Here is a 19,175-nt window from a genome sequence, read left to right on the forward strand (position 1 = left end):
AATTACATGTATACTTTTTCTTGAATACACTGTTTTATGAAAAAAACTTAATGTTAAGTGTATGTTAGGTATTAAAGTTGTATACATTAATTACAGGTTTATCAGTAGATTATGTGGAGAACAAACTTTACTGGATCAGTTCAGGAAATGGAACCATTAATAGATGCAACCTGGATGGTGGCAGTCTTGAAATAATAGACTCCATGAAAGAAGATTTACCGAAAGCCACAGCTTTAACAATAATGGGTAAGTCCAGTGGTAATAGCAATGATTTTCAAACAACTGAATGGTGATTAATTATGAACCAACAAAAACTTGGAAAAAAAAAGACCAAACATTAGTATTTTATTGTAGATGATTCTCCCAGTACATGTGAAACTTTTTTGTGAGAAAAGTTTACATAAATGGAAGAGTTGGATTCTGAGATGTCTGCTCTGTTAAGTTGGTTGAAAAATAAGCTTTTTTCTCCATTGCACCTTAGAAATATTGGGATTTAAATGTTTTTAAACATTCCAAAAATTTAAAAAAAAAAAAAAAGGAAGTTATTATAAGGGCAGTTTTCTAAAAATGGGTTTTTAAGTTTCAGATTGAATATATAATTGAATTTACTGTAGTTCTCATAAGCATCTACAGCTCTTGGACCTCACTCGAACTAGGATAGCGTGTTAAATTATAATCTGACTCAGAACTAGTGCTTTTATAGTCTTCTGAAGATTGCTAGCAATATAAACTTTCTGCTTTTTCTCTAAATGCTTTTCTTACCTTTGTACTAATTTAATTCAAAATGACATTAATTGCTGTGGGATAGTTATGAGAAATTCTACTGATATCTAGATCTTCTGTTGATATGGTTGACTCATCATCTGCTAGTCTCCTTTAAAAAGTACTTTGCTTAGTTGATGAGCTATGCACGTGTGTGCTTTTGAAGATTACTTTAAATGATCTCCAAAGATTATCCACACACTGTATGTTAAGTTGTATTTTAAAGCAGTAACTGCTTAAAGTACTTTATTATGAAAATATTTAGTAAGTATTGAATCATAAATGTTGTCAAAATTAGTTGGAGAGGTGATGTTTTTATATATACGTTCATAAACAAAAGCAAGTTTTGTGTCAGAAGGAGTTATGAATGTTAATACGGAAAAATTGTCTTTCATTGATTAGATTGTAACTCAAAATTAAATGAGTAGATGATCTTCAGGGAGTTATTGGAGGTCTTTAATATGAGGTGCTGTAAAAAATATTTGTTCTTACTGTCACTGAAATATCTATGCTATCAAGTCTTTATCCGTGATTCACAGAAGCTACAAGAGTGATGGTCCATCTGGAATATAGAATAAAGAGTTTATAGCTATCATCTGAAGAAATATTTTGTGCTTGTTTATGTGAAAGTAGCTGAGTTTTTGCCAGTGTGGAAAGGCAAGTAATCCTGCAGCTTAGTTTTTAAGCATGAGGCCACATCTGGAATGTTGTGTCCAGGCCTGGGGCCCCCAGCACAGGAAAGAAATCAAGGTTTTGGAATGAGTCCAGAGGAGGACCACAAAATGATGAGAGAGATGGAAGTCTGTCCTACAAAGATAGACTGCAGGAGTTGGGCTAGTTCAGTTTGGAGAAGAGAAGGCTTTAGGGAGACCTCTTTATGACCATCCAGTATTTCAAAGGAGGTTATAAACTGGGAAATCAATTTTTTACATGGTTAAGCAGTGATATGTCAAGGGGGAATGGTTTTAAACTAAAGGAGAGCAGATTTAGATTATATGTTGGGGGAAGCTTTTCACTGAGAGGGTGGTTAGGCATTGGGACAGGTTGCCCAGGGAGGTTTTGGATGCACTGTCCTTGGAAGTACATAAGGCCAGGTTGGATGGGATCCTGGGCAACCTGGTCTAGTACTTGATCTAGCAGTTGGTAACCCTGCCTGCAGCTGGATAATTGGATCTTGATGGCCTTTGATGTCCCTTCCAACTTGGGCAATTTTATGATTCTCTGAGACAGCAGTTTAGGATTCTTTATTTTTGAGTGATGGCAAGTCTTCCTACTTGAAACTGTTAAACACGTGATGTGTTTGAGATTTTCTGTTTGTTCTGCTTTCTGGTTTTATCTTTTATTTAGGAACCAGTTATGATAAAAATGCAATAAGACACTGAAGTATTGTAGTATACACTGTAGCTTACAGTCTGAAATGCACTGATTGAAAAACATGAAAATTCCTCATTCATTTCTCTTGTATGGTTTTATGTTGTGGAAGATACTGTAGCAACACATGATGCCATTTGTTTTCCTGAAGTTCTTTACATCAGATTCTTGTACACAAACATTGGTATAAAACAAATCAAATAGTTTTTGGTATTAGGTATTTCTCCAAGTAAAACTAGTATTTTAGACAGCTTAATTTTATTTATTTAATATGTTATGTATATGATTGTGTCATTGTTGATTTATGTTTCCATTGGGCAGAAAGAAGAGATGGAGTTCAATATTTTCAGAATCTAGAGTAGTCTTGCCTCGATCATAATACACTGATCAGTTGTTTTTGATCATTAGAGCTTTTTTTGAGCTAAACAGCTAAAACAGAAAGAAAGGGTGAGGTGGTTTTGCTTATGAAGTGACTATAATCTGATCTGAGATTAAGCTATAGTCTTTACAGAAGGCACAGAAAATTTCCAAGACATTTTGTTATGTCTTACAGTTTAAATTCTTGAAGTTTTTTTTTCCTAGCTAACCATTGTAAACTGTTTGGAAGTTAATTGCTATTGCTTTGGATATTTACTGTTGTTTAGTCCTGTCTAGCCTTTAAGTAATTTTCTTACTATTAGATCCTTTAGTGGTAGCATACAGATGGAACATGAGACACATCCCTTCCTTGGCATGAAAGAATAATAAAAATGTTGATGTCAGAGTGGCTCTCAGGTCCATCTTCAAAGTAAATGGAAACAACACATCTTCCTGTACTTTATTTCTTCTGATTATTGTTCTCCTGTTCAAGTGTCGGTCATATTTATTTTTCCATAGACTACGCTCCAGAATTCCTAGTCCTTTGATTCCTGCCTTTGCCTACATATCTTGATGCGTGATATATGTATAGTGAAAGTTATATTCCTTTAGAAAGTAAAGCATTTTAATATGCCCCAAATTACTATTTTTTTCCATGACCTTAAGCATATAAAGTTTAATTTATCCTATTACCTTTTTGTATTACTAAGGTGCTGCCATATGCCCATGATGAAATTCTATTTACAAGTCTACTTTTTCTCCAAAAGTGCATTCAGTGCATGTGAATGGAACAGCAGCTATTTTTAATTAAATCACTATTCAGAAATATGCATTAGTGCTTTTGTTTAGTACCTCACACTGTTTATTGTCTGACATTTGGTCAATGGTAATTTTCTTCTGCTGCTATATTAAGGAATCATTTTATTTTGCTTAAATCCTGTGAAGTTTCTTCTGATCGTTTACCAGCTTCTCTGATTCACAGCCCTCTGTTTCCTGCATAATTTTAACACCTGCTACTAACACCATTTATGAGTTGATAACAAATATTTCTATCATTTTGGAAACATGTGATGTTCCTTGTGAGAGAATCTCTGATTCTACTGTGTGATACAGTGGTATACTTTTTCTCATTTTCTTAATCTTGAAAATGCTTTCCGTGCTTTTGTTAAGGTTCACCTGAGTTTAAAGTATGATATTCCATATCAGATTTTTGCACTTTTCCTGGTAGCTGCAAAGTCGTCTGTCACAGATGCTTGAGTTCATTTCGTATCAGCTCCTCACAGAAATACGGTTTACATAAAACTACAAAATTAAACTAATTAAACTAATAGGATTACTATGTAGATTGTATAATGAAGATGTGATTTGTTGTGCATTGGTGATTTTTTACAATAAATACCTTTGAGGTAGAAACCTCAAAGGATGTGTTCTATGGTGGTAGGTGTTAGTGTTTCTCTTGTCCTACTTAATATAAAATATAGTAATTTCATATACTGAATGATTCTATGTGTAAATGCTATTTCTATTGAAATTAACTGAAAAAATATCAGCAGTCCAACAAAATCAGAGATACAACTTCTCAGTGGGAGTGTAGATGTTAAAACTATATCTTTTGAACAGAAATGGTATTTAATGCAGCCTTCAAGGTGTATTATCAATCAAAACAGTGATGGCTTTTCATTTTTGGCAGAACACTTTAGTTCATTCGTTAACAAGATACCTTCATGCTACCTTTGTTATGTGGTTGGCTGATATGTTAGTTGATTTTTTTTCTTTCTTCCTAAACAAACTTTAGAAAGTAACACCATAATGAATTTCTAGTAACTCAGGTGGTGGGAACTGCGACTTCTCTGAAAGTGATTGTTAAATTGAAGGGGCTGCTTCAATCAGGAAACTTCAGATACATACACCTTAATTTTCCAAGTCATCAGTCTTCTAATTGCTGTAACACCATTCATTACATTAGCATTAATATATGAAATATATCTAGGCAATTTGCCCAGTTCTAAGTACAGTACATAGTTGTCTTCCATAAATACTCAAGCTATCATTAATGAAAACTAATGACCCATCAAAATTTGCATTCACCATACAGCTCGAAATCTCCAAAGGACTGTCCACAATGCTAGTGTAGCAATTTTTGGCATTTTAAATTGCTGTTTCCCAATATGTTGCTGCACTTAATGCTAATTGCCCAACAAAATGGATAAATACAACACTTTTTAATATTTATTATAGCACAATTTCAGCAAGAAGATTGTAACTAATGATCGTACAACTTTCTGATTAGTATAATCAAGCCAGTTTGATATTTAAAGATTTCAAATAGTTTCCTTTATTATTTTCTGGAAGCAAATTGTTGTAAATTTAGTCGAGTGGCTATGAAAACTATCAACTATATTTTAAATATGGAAACAAATTAATTAAGCCCATTACTTACCTAGTAATCACAAACTAATAATCTAATGAGACCATATAAGTAGAAGGAAAATGAAGAAGTCTAAAATTCTGATTAGGATTGTGGTCAAAAATAGCAGCGTAACATTATTTTTTTTGTATGAGAGTGTGACATGACGTGTGTCATGTGTTGGTCATCCAGTGGTTTCTGAACATCTGAATCCTGTGTTCTTTAACTCTAAGAGCATAACTGAACAGCTAGAACACGTTAATTTTGACAGACAGATGTAAGAAGTTATACCTCAAGATGCCCATACTTTGAAATTTGATTATTATTATTTTAAAAATATATCTAAATATCCAGATTTGCATTTCACTCTCTAAGGTGTTCAGATAGTCTTTTTCCTTTAATTTCCCATACTGTATCCATATATCTTTAGAAAACTTGTAGTGCACCATATAAAACATCTGTGCCAGAGAAAAATATGTACTAGCTCAATAAGATCATGCAAGTAGTGTTACTAAATAGCGCTTACCCAGGTGTCAAGAATGGAAGAGGAAGATAAAAGAATCATAATGAAGCACATTTTCAGTATTTTCTTGTGACAGGTACTAATACTTAAGGGAAGAAAGGAAAACTTTTGTGGTAAGGAAAATCACCAATGATTGAACTTCCTCACTCAGCATGTTATGTTTTAATCTAATTGTAAAAGAAAATGCAGTGTTGATTACTTGAGGATTTTGTTCATTTACTTTCTCTAAAGAGATAGTCATCAGTTTGGCAGTCTGTCAAGACCTTAGCCATAATTTTGGACAAACTAGAAAAAAAAAAAGCCTTAAAGAATCTGGTTACTTTTTGAAGAGAATGCTGCAAAAATAAGAAAATTATACACATTTTGCTTCTTTTTTGCACTCCAGTCTTTACTTACTTTGTGAGTGGGTTTGGGTACATAAAGTGAATTCTGGTATATACCATGAACTTGTATGACAGTAAACATCAAAATTATGTAATGATCCATTCTGGTTCTTACTCAGAATATTTGAATATTAATATAACTTATGTAAAAGCATTTAATGGAAAAGGCTGGACTAAGCCTCAAGCATAGATAATCCATTATTCTGGGTCATCTCATGTAAACAAATAAAAAAAATTACCATCACTTTCTGTGTGCATTATATCATGAAGTTATCAGTATATTCTTCTCTCTCATCTGAATTGAGTTTTTTTATTCTTGTTATAAATTACACCATCAAAACTAAGCACAGTAATTTTCTGTTCTAAAGATTGACACGAGCTACTGTAATTCATAGAATCATAGAATCACTAAGGTTGGAAAAGACCCACAGGATCATCCAGTTCAACCATTCACCCATCACCAATGGTTCTCACTGAACCATGTCCCTCAACACAATATCCAAATGTTCCTTGAACAACTCCAGGGTCGGTGTCTCCACCACCTCTCTGGGCAGCCCATTCCAGCGCCCGACCACCTTTTCAGAGTAGTATTTACTAACATCTAGCCTGAACCTTCCCTGGCACAGCTTGAAGCCACTCCTTCTAGTCCCATCACTAGTCACACGAGAGAAGAGGCTGACCCCCAGCTCACTACAACCTCCCTTCAGGTAGTTATAGAGAGCAATAAGGTCTCCCCTGAGCCTTCTCTTCTCCAGACTGAACAATCCCAGCTCCCTCAGCCACTCCTTGTAAGACCGAGCTGCATCACTCTTATAACCTTAGGCAGATGTATTCTGATGATATATACACTTTGTGTCATCCTCATTTGCCTATTGAGGAAAAACTACTGCCCTGTGTAAATAGTATTCCAGCCCTGCCACCAACATTTCAGACTCGCTCTGAAGTTTTAAATTTGCTTTGTACTACAACTGTATACCTAGAAATAAAGCTTCTCTCTTTCAAAAAAAAATAAAAATAATAATAATAAAAAATTCAGTAAATTTATATCATAAAATGGTATTTTCCCTCAGCCAATTCTAACACCTTTGGATGTTTAAGATAATAGATTTCCTTTAAAATTAACTTAGGTTTCACAAGAGTTCCACTTACGTCTCCAAATCTTCATATTCAGAATATATTCACTCTGAAGATAGTTTTGTTGTAATAAACTTGTGAAGACTTATCAGTAAATGATCATCATCCTTTGGTTTTTTTTTCATTGTTTATATTCTTTTGTGGGAGTACAGTTACTGGAATGGAGGTTGTTTTTCATGTCTGCAACTTTCATCGTGAAACACTCAACTATCTGGCTATAAAAAATAATTTTCTGAAATATTTAAAACTGCAACATTGGCAGCAATTTATTTAATGGGGAAAAAAGAAAAAAACTAAAAATGAATTTACTGCACAGATATTTTGGAAATGCAGTGTTTCCAAAGTTTAAAAGTTTTTAGATCTAAGGTTTTATTTTTGGTTCATCTACAGTAATAACTTTGTCTTTCTGAAATTAAAATGCTGGTGATGTTAAACTTGCAATTATACATACTTCTTCTATTTAATAATTTCATTTAAGATCTTCAAATGATTCATAAATATTAAGAGGGAAAAAAAAGGAGATGTTCATACTTTTTTCTTCATGAAGAACATTGCTTAAAGGTTGTATTTCACAGTCATTAATATTTTAAGTGTTATGAGTGAAATGCTAACTTGCTGCAAAGCAATATATTTTAGCCTAAGCATGTCCATATATTTTCATTTACATTCTTTCAGTTTAAAAGTGCACATGAAAAACTGAAGATTATTCTGACTTCTGGGAGAGGTAGCAGCAGAACTACTTTTTTATTTGATTTAATTTACAAAATATCTTAATTTTTTTTCTTAAAGTAAATATAGGAGTTCATCTATGCTTGAGGATTGTCAGAATTATAACTTCAACTTTAGAACTTTAGAACTTTAGAAGAATTATAACTTTAGAACATAAAAATCTGTAACTTTTTTCTGAAGTGTTAGTCAGTCAGGGCTCATATTCGTGACCAAGAAATAACTTGCGGTGAGGTGGTAGGAGACCATCTTACTGCTTAGGTTTTGTCCAGGAAGTAAAGACTCAGGAAAGGTGTTGTGGCATCCAACGGAAAATGAGAGGCAGACACCATAAAATATTTTATTGACTGTGAAACTTACATGGAAACCTCAGATTTTGAAGTCGTCACATCAAAGATTTTCACATGCTTCAGAGACTTTGAGAATTAATGCATTCAGGGATTGAAATGAGAAGATTGGCTATGGTTTCTGTGCCACTGTTGGGCCATTAGCTCTTTAGAGTTTGATATAAGGGCTGCCAAAAATTATATTTTGATATCTGGGTATAAAAAGCCACTTTTCAATTTTTCCATTAATTAATATCTATTGATTATAACTTGTTTTTTGAAAACTTAAAAGCATTAAAAGAAATAAAGTTCACTCATAAAAATAAAAATTCTTCCCCTGAGTAAAATCAGTACAACTTCCATACATAGCTAGGCATTTTGATATAATAGAAGTACTGTCAAATCAGCAACATTTGCAGCAGAAGAGGAACTAGGGAGGACTGAGTTCCTGTCTCTTGAGTCTTAAAAACAGTAACTTCGACTTCTTTCTTCAACTTTATCACTGTAAGGTTTCCAGTGCAAAACTCCATATATTTTATCCTAAAACCTCAGCTCAGTTTTTCTCCTTCTCTTCTGCCCAACAAATCTCTCTACTGCAAGGACCTTTTCCCTCCATTCCCAAATCCAAAATTGGCGCTCACTGTACCCTGTTTCTCTCTCACAGCTTTTAAATATCTCCAGTTGTTTTTCCTCCACTCCATTTTCTATCTTCTCAGTGTTAAGACAAAGTATGTGCTGTTGCCTCTCTGGAGCTATACGTAAAGTGATAGGCTGGCCAGTAAGTGTGCTGATTGGCCATTTGGCTGCCAGCAAAGAAAAGGGCTTCTATCACTCAGTCATTCAGCTATTCTGCAATATTACAGGTGTTTTACAAGATTTTGTACAGAATTTCTTTTGAGCTTGTCAAGAAAATAGGACGTGTGTTCTTAGCTGTTCTTCAAAAGTAAATCTGTACTTTGGTAAGGATTACGTTAGTTCTGTGCATTTACATTTTCTCCCCCCCTCCCCCTCGAAGTATTTTAGTTATTAGCAACTAGCAGAAATGCTTAATGTCTTTACTGTGGAAATAGGAAATCAGGATGTTGATGTTCCTATTGTACCTGGTAGAAATAGCTAGCAGTGCTTTGCCTTGTTTTTGTTTGTCCTGAGCTAGAAACATCCAGAAGTTCTTCACTGAAATAATGCATTTATGCAATGTCTGAAGGATGACATTAAGAGTTAGCAATGGCTAAGTGTTTTCTGTATGTTTGGTGTGCTCTGTGTTTCAGTCTCACCCAGATAGAAAAGGACTGTTTTGCTTTGATTCCAACAACCATTGAGATTGATGAATAGATGGGAACAAGCTGGCTGAAATTAATTGTGATAAAAATGAAAAAAATTGTTATAAGGGAAACAACTGAAGGCCTTGGCATTGGTTAGGTAAGGAGCTCTTCATTGTGAACATTCAGTTGCAAAGATTTAGCTGAGATCTCATTTTGGAAATTTGTTAAAGTTTGTAGTCTTAAAATTACTAAGCATTATTACTGTTTCATTATTCTTTTGGAAATACATGCTTTTTAGTAATACATATTTGTGATTTCAGTTCATACTTCAGTTTTCACTGGACTGAACTGCTGCCATGTAACTCATGGAAGATATTTATGTAGAAGATAATGTTTGTATTAAGCAAATCATCTCACCCTTGTTGTGTAATGCTGGTGCATTGTATGTGAAATTTCAAAGACTCTTTTTGTTTCTCTCTTGGCACATAGCAAGTCACAAAAACATGTCATGGTCAATTTCAGCAGTCTGATTCTGAGGTTGTGATAGTCTCAGATGTGATACAAGGGTGAGAAGTTCTTGGGCATCCCTAGTTCATGACACTTGACTAGTCCCTTTCACAAGACTATCCATTGTCGCTCCGGTGTCATCTTTGAAACACTGACTGGAGGTTACTATTGTGGAACATTGTTCTAAGGTCTTGATGTCATCCTTCAGATCTATATTAAAGCTAATTAAGCATTTTAAATGCATACAAATATAAAGAAATAGCAGAAGACTGAAGGACGTTTCTAGAGTTCTGATTTCATCTCCTTTCAACCTTTGCTGTCTTCCATGCCTTAGCAATAGGGAATACAATTTTTTGTATGAGAACATCAGAGAAGGTTTTCAGAAGTGTATATTTTCATACTCTTTTATTTTCATTACTTTCTCATATTGCATTCCTTGACAAGTCATCTTAAAATTTGCAATATATTCCTTTATTTAATACTTTTCACTTTGTCCATGCTATAACTTTTTAGCCCTGTTGTATTTTTGCATGAATCTTGAAATATTCAAAATTTGATAGAAATTCTGCCCAATTTGAGGTAAAGTAGTTTGAGGTAAAGTAGTGTAGTTTAAGGAAATGATAAGCTCTTAACACTAGTGTGTTTTTTGGTTTTTTTTTGTTTTTTTTTTTTTGGTTTTTTTGCTTTTGTTAGTTGGAAAAAAAAGACTAGCTCATTAACTGCAGAGGCTGTTGCATGAATTCCAACAGGCAATGAGTCAATTTCAAAGTTATATGATAAAAAATGGCACTGACAGATGTCGTATTTTTCCGAACAAAATTAATGCTTATATCTAAGTGATGTTTTTCAATAACATTTTCCCGAAGTGATGTAAGTGAAATGGAGACACTATACTTCTCCTGTGTGCATTTCAGTTTTTTGGCATTTCTTTTAAATAGCTTATCTATTTCAATTGTTTCAATTGTTATGAAGATATTTTTTTTTCAGTAATATGATATTTATATTTTTATTTTTAATGAAAATTCATATTTCATAGTGGATACAAGAAAATGTTCAAACACAGTTTGTACCTGATTTCACTTAGAATCCTGTCTGAATTTCAGGGAAATCTTCAAACTCGAGTATACTTTTCTCTATTTTAATATTACGTGAAATTTATTATGATCCTTTTTATTGTCGACATCAGTGTAAAGTTGGTGATTTCAATCTTTAAGACAGTAACAAGATTCTTAATGATTTTAATGATAAATTTCATACTTAATAATTTGAATATTCAAGTCAGTGAAAACTTGGAACTTGAGTTCCTCTTCACATACATATTGAATGGATATAGAAAGGTCTGTGGACAAATCATGTTTTGCAGGAGTACTGAATATGTGTTTTGTAATGTTTTGTAATTTTCAGTTATAAATTGGATATAAGTCGCATCTTTCTTACATGTGATCTGAGCTCAAAAGATTTTTCCTACTTAGTTTTCAAATATATGTAATTCATGATGATCACTCCTTAATTTTCAAAACTTGAATGTTTTTACAGATAAAAAGCTATGGTGGGCAGACCAGAATTTAGCTCAGATTGGAATTTGTAACAAACGGGATGGAAGAAACCCAACTATCCTACGAAACAAGACTTCAGGTGTTGTGCACATGAAAGTATATGATAAGGCAGCGCAGCAAGGTAAATTTTAAAATTTTTAACCAGCTATTAGCTTGTCTAATGATTTTTTCCCATGTTATTTTCCAAATGTTCTTAGAAAAAACAAAAAATTGTCATTTGTAATTCAATTGTGAAATACCATAAAACATTTTAGTATTGAGTACGTTATTGATTTAAGATAATTCGTTATCTTCTCCCTATGTACTTAATTTATTAGATACTCTACAATTTACACTGTAGTGTTGGCTGGAGTTCTATGAAGAGCCTAGGTTTAAATTTTTTGCCAAAAATTAGTGTTGGTACGTGCACCTCATCTTGAAGTATTGAAAGTTTAAATAAATGTTATTTAAATAAATGAAGTCATTAACATTCTACATTACTTTTTGCCTTTAAGGCCTTTTAATGCATTTAAATTGACAGAAAATACAGCAGAAAAATTGGGGAATATTACTAATACGGCTGAAACTTAATTGGCAAAGTGGGAATTGATATGAGTAAGTTTGAAGTCATGCTGCACATAATTTTATGAATTTTGAGGTTATTAGAGATGAAGATATTTGGGGGGTTCTTTAGAAATAGATTATTTCTGATTCCAGTGTTGATGGTTGTACTCAAAGGTGCGGATGAGATCTCCATGAAACAAATTTCTTTTTGCGGAGAAGCTTACCAGAGAACACAGAATCAAGTTAAGCTGTCTGATTTCTAATAGACAATCGGTAGTCTAAGTATGGAGCTAGCTGCCTGATGGACAGTAAGTTGTCCAAATATCTCATTAGCCTGTTTTTAGATAGGGAGGAACATTTAATATCTGTTTTTATTAACATACATGTGACTTTTTTGTCATTATGTGTGATTCCATCTTTCTCATAGATATGCAGTAATTTTAGACATTTGACATCCACTCATTCCATGTTGTATCTCTCAGTGTGCAGCTGCTACTTACCAAAGATGTTATTTCTTGGCCTGTGTGTGTTACCGAATGTACTCAGAAAATGGTGGGCAGTGGTTCCATTTCACTTGAGAAAACTGTCACTGAAGCTTATCTGTTGTTGGGAACCAAGCAAAAGAAAATCTAATGTGGACCAAATACTTTTGTATGATCCTAAGAACACTTAAAAGACCACTTAACACAATGCAATTCAAAATGCTTAAAGAACATAGCAGTGGTTTGATCTAAAGTACAAGATTTTAAGATTTATTTTTAAAATAAATTCCTCAGAAACAAGACTTCTGCTTTGTTTCTACTGAAATCGAAATCCACACCAAGGTTTTCCATTGTATGGTTGCTAGATTTTTTCCATCTGAAATTTCATACTGTTGAGAGGCTACCTTCATAATTGACAGATGCATTAATTGACGTACTAGAATGATATTTTGAGCTACAGCATTTGCAATTTTCGTTAATAATCTACAAGTAATTTTAGAAGTCGTAACATAATCCCACAGAACACAAGAAAGACTTTTGTAGCTGTTCCACTTATTTCTCTAGAGAGTCTTATTTTAGTTTTGTGTTGACAAAGCTACTGTTTTACCCAGTTTTTGCTTTTCTTTTCCATATTTTTTTTTTTTTAATGGAAGATGAATGCAAAGAGCATGGACTTAAATACAATATTCTTGAACTTGTCAGTAAAGTTTTTGCATACACAAGCCGTGTATCTATCAGCAGTTGCTCCCAAATCTCACATGCACAAATTATGTGTGTTTTTTATTCATAAGTGAGATTCAGTCCTGGTGATCAGTCATTATCCATGGAATAGTTAATCAACAGGTCTACTTCATAGGAATTTCATCTTTTTTCTCCCTAAAATCACTCATGTTCAGGTTTCCAAAAATTATCAAAATGTGAAATTATCTTCATTATTCTCAGTCTTTGCTTTTAGGGTTCAATGTTATTCCCTCAGATCCATATTGAGAACTTTCCAGAAACACTGTTATGGAACCTAGAAAACACCAAAGGTGCTTTGGAAGTCATGTGGTGTGAGGATACATACAGATGCTTCTGTATAGGGTGGTGTTCTGGATTTTATTTTGTGTTCTACAATTTGTCCATTTTTCTTGAAGATGCGTGACGCTTCAAAACTTTACACATCTTTTGCATTTGTATTGTTGGATCACTGGAACACTTCTTTGAATGCAGATGAAGGAATATCTCATGTTTAGGAATAAATACAAATATTTGTTTATATAAATATACTTTTGTAAATAAAAATAAATTCAATAAGTACTATTCAGATTAATAACTTGTACGTCTTAGTAGATTTAAGTGTTTCTGCGTAGCGCTTCAAATTTCTGAAATGTATTTGTTATATTCTGTATACTATTTATTGCATATTTTATTGAAAAGTGTTTGTACACTAAAAGTAATTGTTTGAGGTCTTAAGTAGGAACATAGGGCTGTGAATTCACATTGGAGGGTATCTTAATTATACCCTCCAATGTATTTAGACAAGTACTAATTCATGGAGATGCAAGGTTAGTATAGCATTTGCTGAACAAATAAAATATGGTCAATGACATGTTAATGGTCCAGAATAAGAGATGCTTTTTAGATTGTCACTGACAATATTTCAGCATAGCTGCTCACTAACTAATACAGTATTTTCAGTTTTATCATATACTTTCACTGTAAAAGGAAAGTTCAAGAAACTGAATTATTTAAAAGAAATAAATAAATATTGTACGAAATAAGCGTTCTTCTTGGTGAATAAGTACCATAAGAGTGTAACATGATCAGGTATTATACAAATAACAGTATAACCTGAAACATTTTGTGTTCTGTATTTGATTTTACCAAGAATTTACCTGAACAAAACTTGTTTTTTGTTACTATTAAAAAATTGATAGCGACGCTCAATGTAATCCTGACTAAAAAAAATTGCTCAGATTGTTATCTCTTGTGTTTTCTGTCCTGTTATGTTCTAGGTAGCAACTCCTGTCAATTCAATAATGGTGGATGTTCCCAGCTCTGTTTACCAACATCAGAAACCACAAGAACCTGTGTTTGTACAGTAGGCTACAACCTCCAAAAAAACCGCATGGCGTGCAAAGGTTAGAAATGCTTTCAGTATTTATTTTTAGCTAACTTCAGTTTTATGGGAAATTGTTAGTAGTTCATAAAAAAAAAAAACTTCATTTATTTATTTTGGTGATTAAAATGGAAAAGTTTAGTGTCATGAAGAGACAAATTTAGCATTTAATTTATTTAGCTGTGCATAGCTTTTTATGGAATACTCTACAATATATTTTTCACTTTTTTTTTTTTTTAAATAGTCAGAAAAGGAGACCATCTGATACATTTTGGTCATCCACCTTATCTTGAAACGAATTACAGCCTACAGTCTGAAAGGTTGATTGTCTACTGCATCTACTGTATCTATTACCATTATTAAAAGTGAAGTCCTATTGTTATACACAACAGCAAAAGGCACTTTATTTTTGAGGTGCCATGGTAGTTATAAACTTTTTTTGTTAATTATTCCTATGGGTGTTGCTATATAGTATATATACAGTATATATACAGTATATATAGTAGACTATAAGTGGAAACAAAATTGAGCAACATAAACATGATTTTCTACTTCAGTGCTTGCCGTATGTTACTTGGCAACATTTTTTTTTCCTTCTAATGTATTCTTTTGTACTTCTTTAGAAAGTTATCTTCAGTTTAGTTGTGGGTAAAACTAGTGAATGTTGCATTTTTGAATAGTTTTCTAGATGATAACAGATTTGATGATTGAATTTTCCTTTAATTTAATAGAGGTAATTTTACTTTTTATTTTTATATTTATTTTTATTTTTTATGAAAACTCATGAAAAAGCTAATAGGTAGTATTCCATGCAGATATATCTGTTTAGTATTGTTCATTTAATTTACTAAATAGATTTCATATTCTTTGGAAGAAAATTTGTAATATTACGTCTGTAACATTTATTATACGTTCTTAAGTTATTCTACTAGCCATATTTTTACAAAGAGAAATTTTAAAAGAAATGATGTGAAGGAAAAGAAAAGAAACCTGTTTATCATAGCTGAACTTCAAGATTGAGAGTTGTATATCAGCATGCTGTGTCATTTCCCTTAGAAAAGTTAGAATAGCTTAGGACTTAGAAGAGTTTTATTACAAGGACTTGGAGATAAATGCAACAAAATACTTGTTATAATTTTGTTTATCAAGAGGTGTGATTCATTTCAACTGTTCTTCCTACTTAATAGAAATTGATGCTTCTGTTTTTTCATGAATGTAGCACAAATGTAGACATTTGAAGTGTATCCAAAGCATGATTTTCTTAAACTATGTACCTGTCTATTGTTTGTAAAGGGTGGGTGCATGACTGAATCAGGAGAGATGCGTCTCATGCCTCAGAAGTTGTTTTACACAGTCCTGAGTTGCACTTTCATTGAGTTCTGTGGAACTGTCTCTTGCTAAATACATAAAACATGGACATGCACTGAAAATATTCTTAAACGCCTCATAATTCAAAGTAGTTTCTTCTTAGTTTAAATTTTCATTAATATTAATTAATTGTGAGATGGTGCTTGAAAACGAACAGTAACTCCCTCCTATTTGTACAACTGTATTTATAACCAGAAATAAGGTATAATAATTGATGGATTTTCTTTTAAAGAGTTGAATTCATCATTCTGGACAACTATGGAACAGCATAGAAGAACTCTGTTATTAATTCCTCAAGTGTTGTTAATAGGGGAAGTCTCCATTTTGCTCTCCTTACCTATTTGATTTTTCCCTTAGGTATAGAATCATTTGTTATGTATTCTGTTCATGAAGGGATTAGAGGAATTCCTCTTGACCCAAATGATAAAATGGAAGCTTTAATGCCTATATCTGGAACCTCATTTGCAGTGGGCATAGACTTCCATGCAGGTAAATATTCTGTATAGTTTATTGTGTTTATGTTAGATATTTCCACTGCTTTTAAAAATGGAAAAGAAAACAATTGAAAACTTCTAAACAGACCTCTTCCTTCTTATTCAGTTTGACTGCTTCATCACACAAATATCACTAATCTTTTGCCAACAATTAAGAAGTAAAACTCATTCAACTCTTCTCTACCTTTGGCCTACCTTTTTCGTTGATGGTTTTGTACCTCTACTTAGCAAAATTTCAAGTTCACTTAGCATTTCACAGTGCCACCTTACTTGCATATTTTGCCTTCAAACCAGTGCCAGCTAGCGCTCAGTGCTTTAGTTATATCCTAGGATATCATTCACTGTTTGCTCGATGTAAAAATAACTTCGAAAAATAATGCCTTGTAGCTGAGAGTTTACTGTATCAAAAAGTGTTTTTGTGTTCTTTGTATCTATTGTAGTTTCCATGGAAATAAATAGGAGGCGTTGTTTTTCAAGAGATCTACCACAAAATCCTGAACTACAGCACATTATTGGAATAATATATGGAATGCTATTTGTATTTGTAACCTACAAGAATCCTTATTAGTTTAGTACAAATTAATTTAGTGGGTATTTTTCACTATGGAGTGCAAGAGTGTAATTGCTTTTAAGCTATCAAGAGGTACCTGATAATCAAAGAGTATTATCCAATGCAATATATAGAATGTAGCAACTGGAAAGTTTTGCATTGAATAAATAACATTTATCAATACTTAAAGTATATTTATTTATTTATTTACCTTGACACATCTTTAAGTAGTTCTATCAAAACATCATATTCAATATATTTTACAGGATGATTATAACATTTCCATACTCAACTTGTTAGTATTTATTTCTAAGTTTGTTTTCTAGAAGCATGGTGCTTTGAACTTCCTCTTGCAGTACTTAACATACTAGCAAGAGGATTAAGGAAGAAACCATGCTGTCACAGGAACCTTTTCTGAAATAAAATTCATTTGCTATTGTCAGCTACTAGACCAGTGGTATCTCCTAAAAATGAGGGGTTTTTAGTTCTCTTAAGGGTGATGTAAGAAAGACTTTTTGGTCTCTCTGCTGCTTGGTTTCTTCTTTTTTACAGTATTTCCTAGATTTTTTTGGAGTGATTGTCAGCTGTCAGTATGTGGAGTTCTTATGCACAGTTATCACAGAATTATTTTTTTCTAGTAATTGCTTTGATGTTATCAATGAGGTATTGTTCAACAGAGTTCTAAGAATCCATTTCCAGTTTGAGAATATTACATCTTGCAGTTTCACTTATTTGATTCTTCCTACTCTCTGTTGAATAAACTTGTATGCTTACACTAAAATAAATCTGAAGGCTCAACCTGTCACCTGGAAGCAAAGCTGTTGAAAGATTCTCAACAGCTTCATCTGTGAAGTGGAAAAGCAAGGTAATGAATAGATGTTCAATCCTTCACCCTTGACCTGGTTGATCTCGAGGAAGACAGCTTCAACTGGAAAATTCTAACTCTTAAAGGCAGTAGGAGCACTGGCTGTAAGAGGTTGTCCTTCCCAGGTGGAGTACCTCATTCTGGAAAACTTCAATTAATTTCTACCAAATCAGAACGTATACTGCAACATGGCTGTGATAGCTCTGAGCTCTGACAACAGAAATAGATGGAATTGTGCTTGAGGGATGTCATCACTTGGTTTTCCCCATCCATTTACCGGTGGTACTTTGTGGCAACAGAGAAAAAATGCATGTCTGTGCTTTCTCCACTTCAAATTCTCAGCCTGGCCTTTGAGTTTAAATGGTCAGTGAAAGTAGCTCTGTACTCAAATGCTGAATAGTGGTCCGTCTCTTCCTTTTTATGGACTGTTACCTGCATTGAAATGGCATGGTAAACAAATTCAAGAAATACTTTAACACACAAAAAAAAAGAATCTTAGCAAAAGCTAATCAGACATTTATAATATAAGATGAATTAGGTATTTTTTGCACTTTTTATTCACTTATCATATCACTCAAATTTATCACTTTTCTTCCTAGTTAAATTTTTTGATATTTTCAGAACTTAATCTGAATGATTACATATTTTATGGTTAATGATGTAGACACCTGGGCTAAGTTAACTAAATTAATCCAAGAGTTTCCATTATGTTTTTTATAGGTAATGATACAATCTATTGGACCGATATGGGTTTCAACAAAATTAGCAGATCTAAACGGGACCAAACATGGAAAGAAGATGTTGTTACAAATGGCTTGGGAAGAGTTGAAGGCATTGCAGTGGATTGGATAGCAGGTAGGAGTCCATTTGCACCAGGTATTGTTATGACTTCTGACTGTATGCTCTTGCATTTCCACTCAATACTAAATAATTTGATATGCTTTCATCACTAATATATAATGTTTCAATTATCTAATACTTTTTGTTATTATTTTTTAGTATATCACAAAGATGTTGTGTTGTTGTGGGTTTTTTTTATTTGAAGTATGGTGTGTTCTTTTTTGGTGTGGAGGGAGTTCAGTTTAATAAAACTGAAAAAGATATTTAACCGTCTTGCTTCTTATATGGATAGTCACAACTGTGACAACCAGCAATACAAGTTTATACTTGAAAACAGAAGGACTGAAAAACTAAAATATAAGATGCATGCAGTTTAAAATATAGCAGTCATTTTCTGGTTTTAACTTATGCATTTAAGATTTTTAAGTTTCTGAAATGTTTTCTTTTTTCAGTAACTTCACGATATTTTTCCTAGGTAACATATATTGGACAGATCATGGCTTCAACTTAATTGAAGTTGCCAGGCTCAACGGCTCATTCCGATATGTAATCATATCTGAGGGTCTGGACCAGCCAAGATCTATTGCAGTACACCCCGAAAAAGGGTAACATGACTAT

At 33.0% G+C, this 19,175-nt stretch overlaps 1 protein-coding gene across 3 annotated transcripts in view; it reads left to right on the plus strand.

The window, feature by feature from the left end:
- Positions 1-19,175, plus strand: part of LRP1B (LDL receptor related protein 1B) — a 591,311-nt gene that overhangs the window by 440,883 nt on the left and 131,253 nt on the right. For all 3 annotated transcript variants that reach the window (XM_090143529.1, XM_090143530.1, XM_090143531.1), the window contains exons 32-37: positions 97-246; positions 11,295-11,435; positions 14,337-14,462; positions 16,166-16,297; positions 18,438-18,572; positions 19,033-19,162. In XM_090143529.1, coding sequence (XP_089999655.1) covers positions 97-246; positions 11,295-11,435; positions 14,337-14,462; positions 16,166-16,297; positions 18,438-18,572; positions 19,033-19,162 — 814 coding nt within the window. The remainder of the gene's footprint in view (positions 1-96; positions 247-11,294; positions 11,436-14,336; positions 14,463-16,165; positions 16,298-18,437; positions 18,573-19,032; positions 19,163-19,175) is intronic.

Source organism: Phasianus colchicus, chromosome 7 (genome assembly GCF_987193195.1).
Source record: "Phasianus colchicus chromosome 7, bPhaCol1.hap1.1, whole genome shotgun sequence".
Classification (NCBI taxonomy): domain Eukaryota; kingdom Metazoa; phylum Chordata; class Aves; order Galliformes; family Phasianidae; genus Phasianus; species Phasianus colchicus.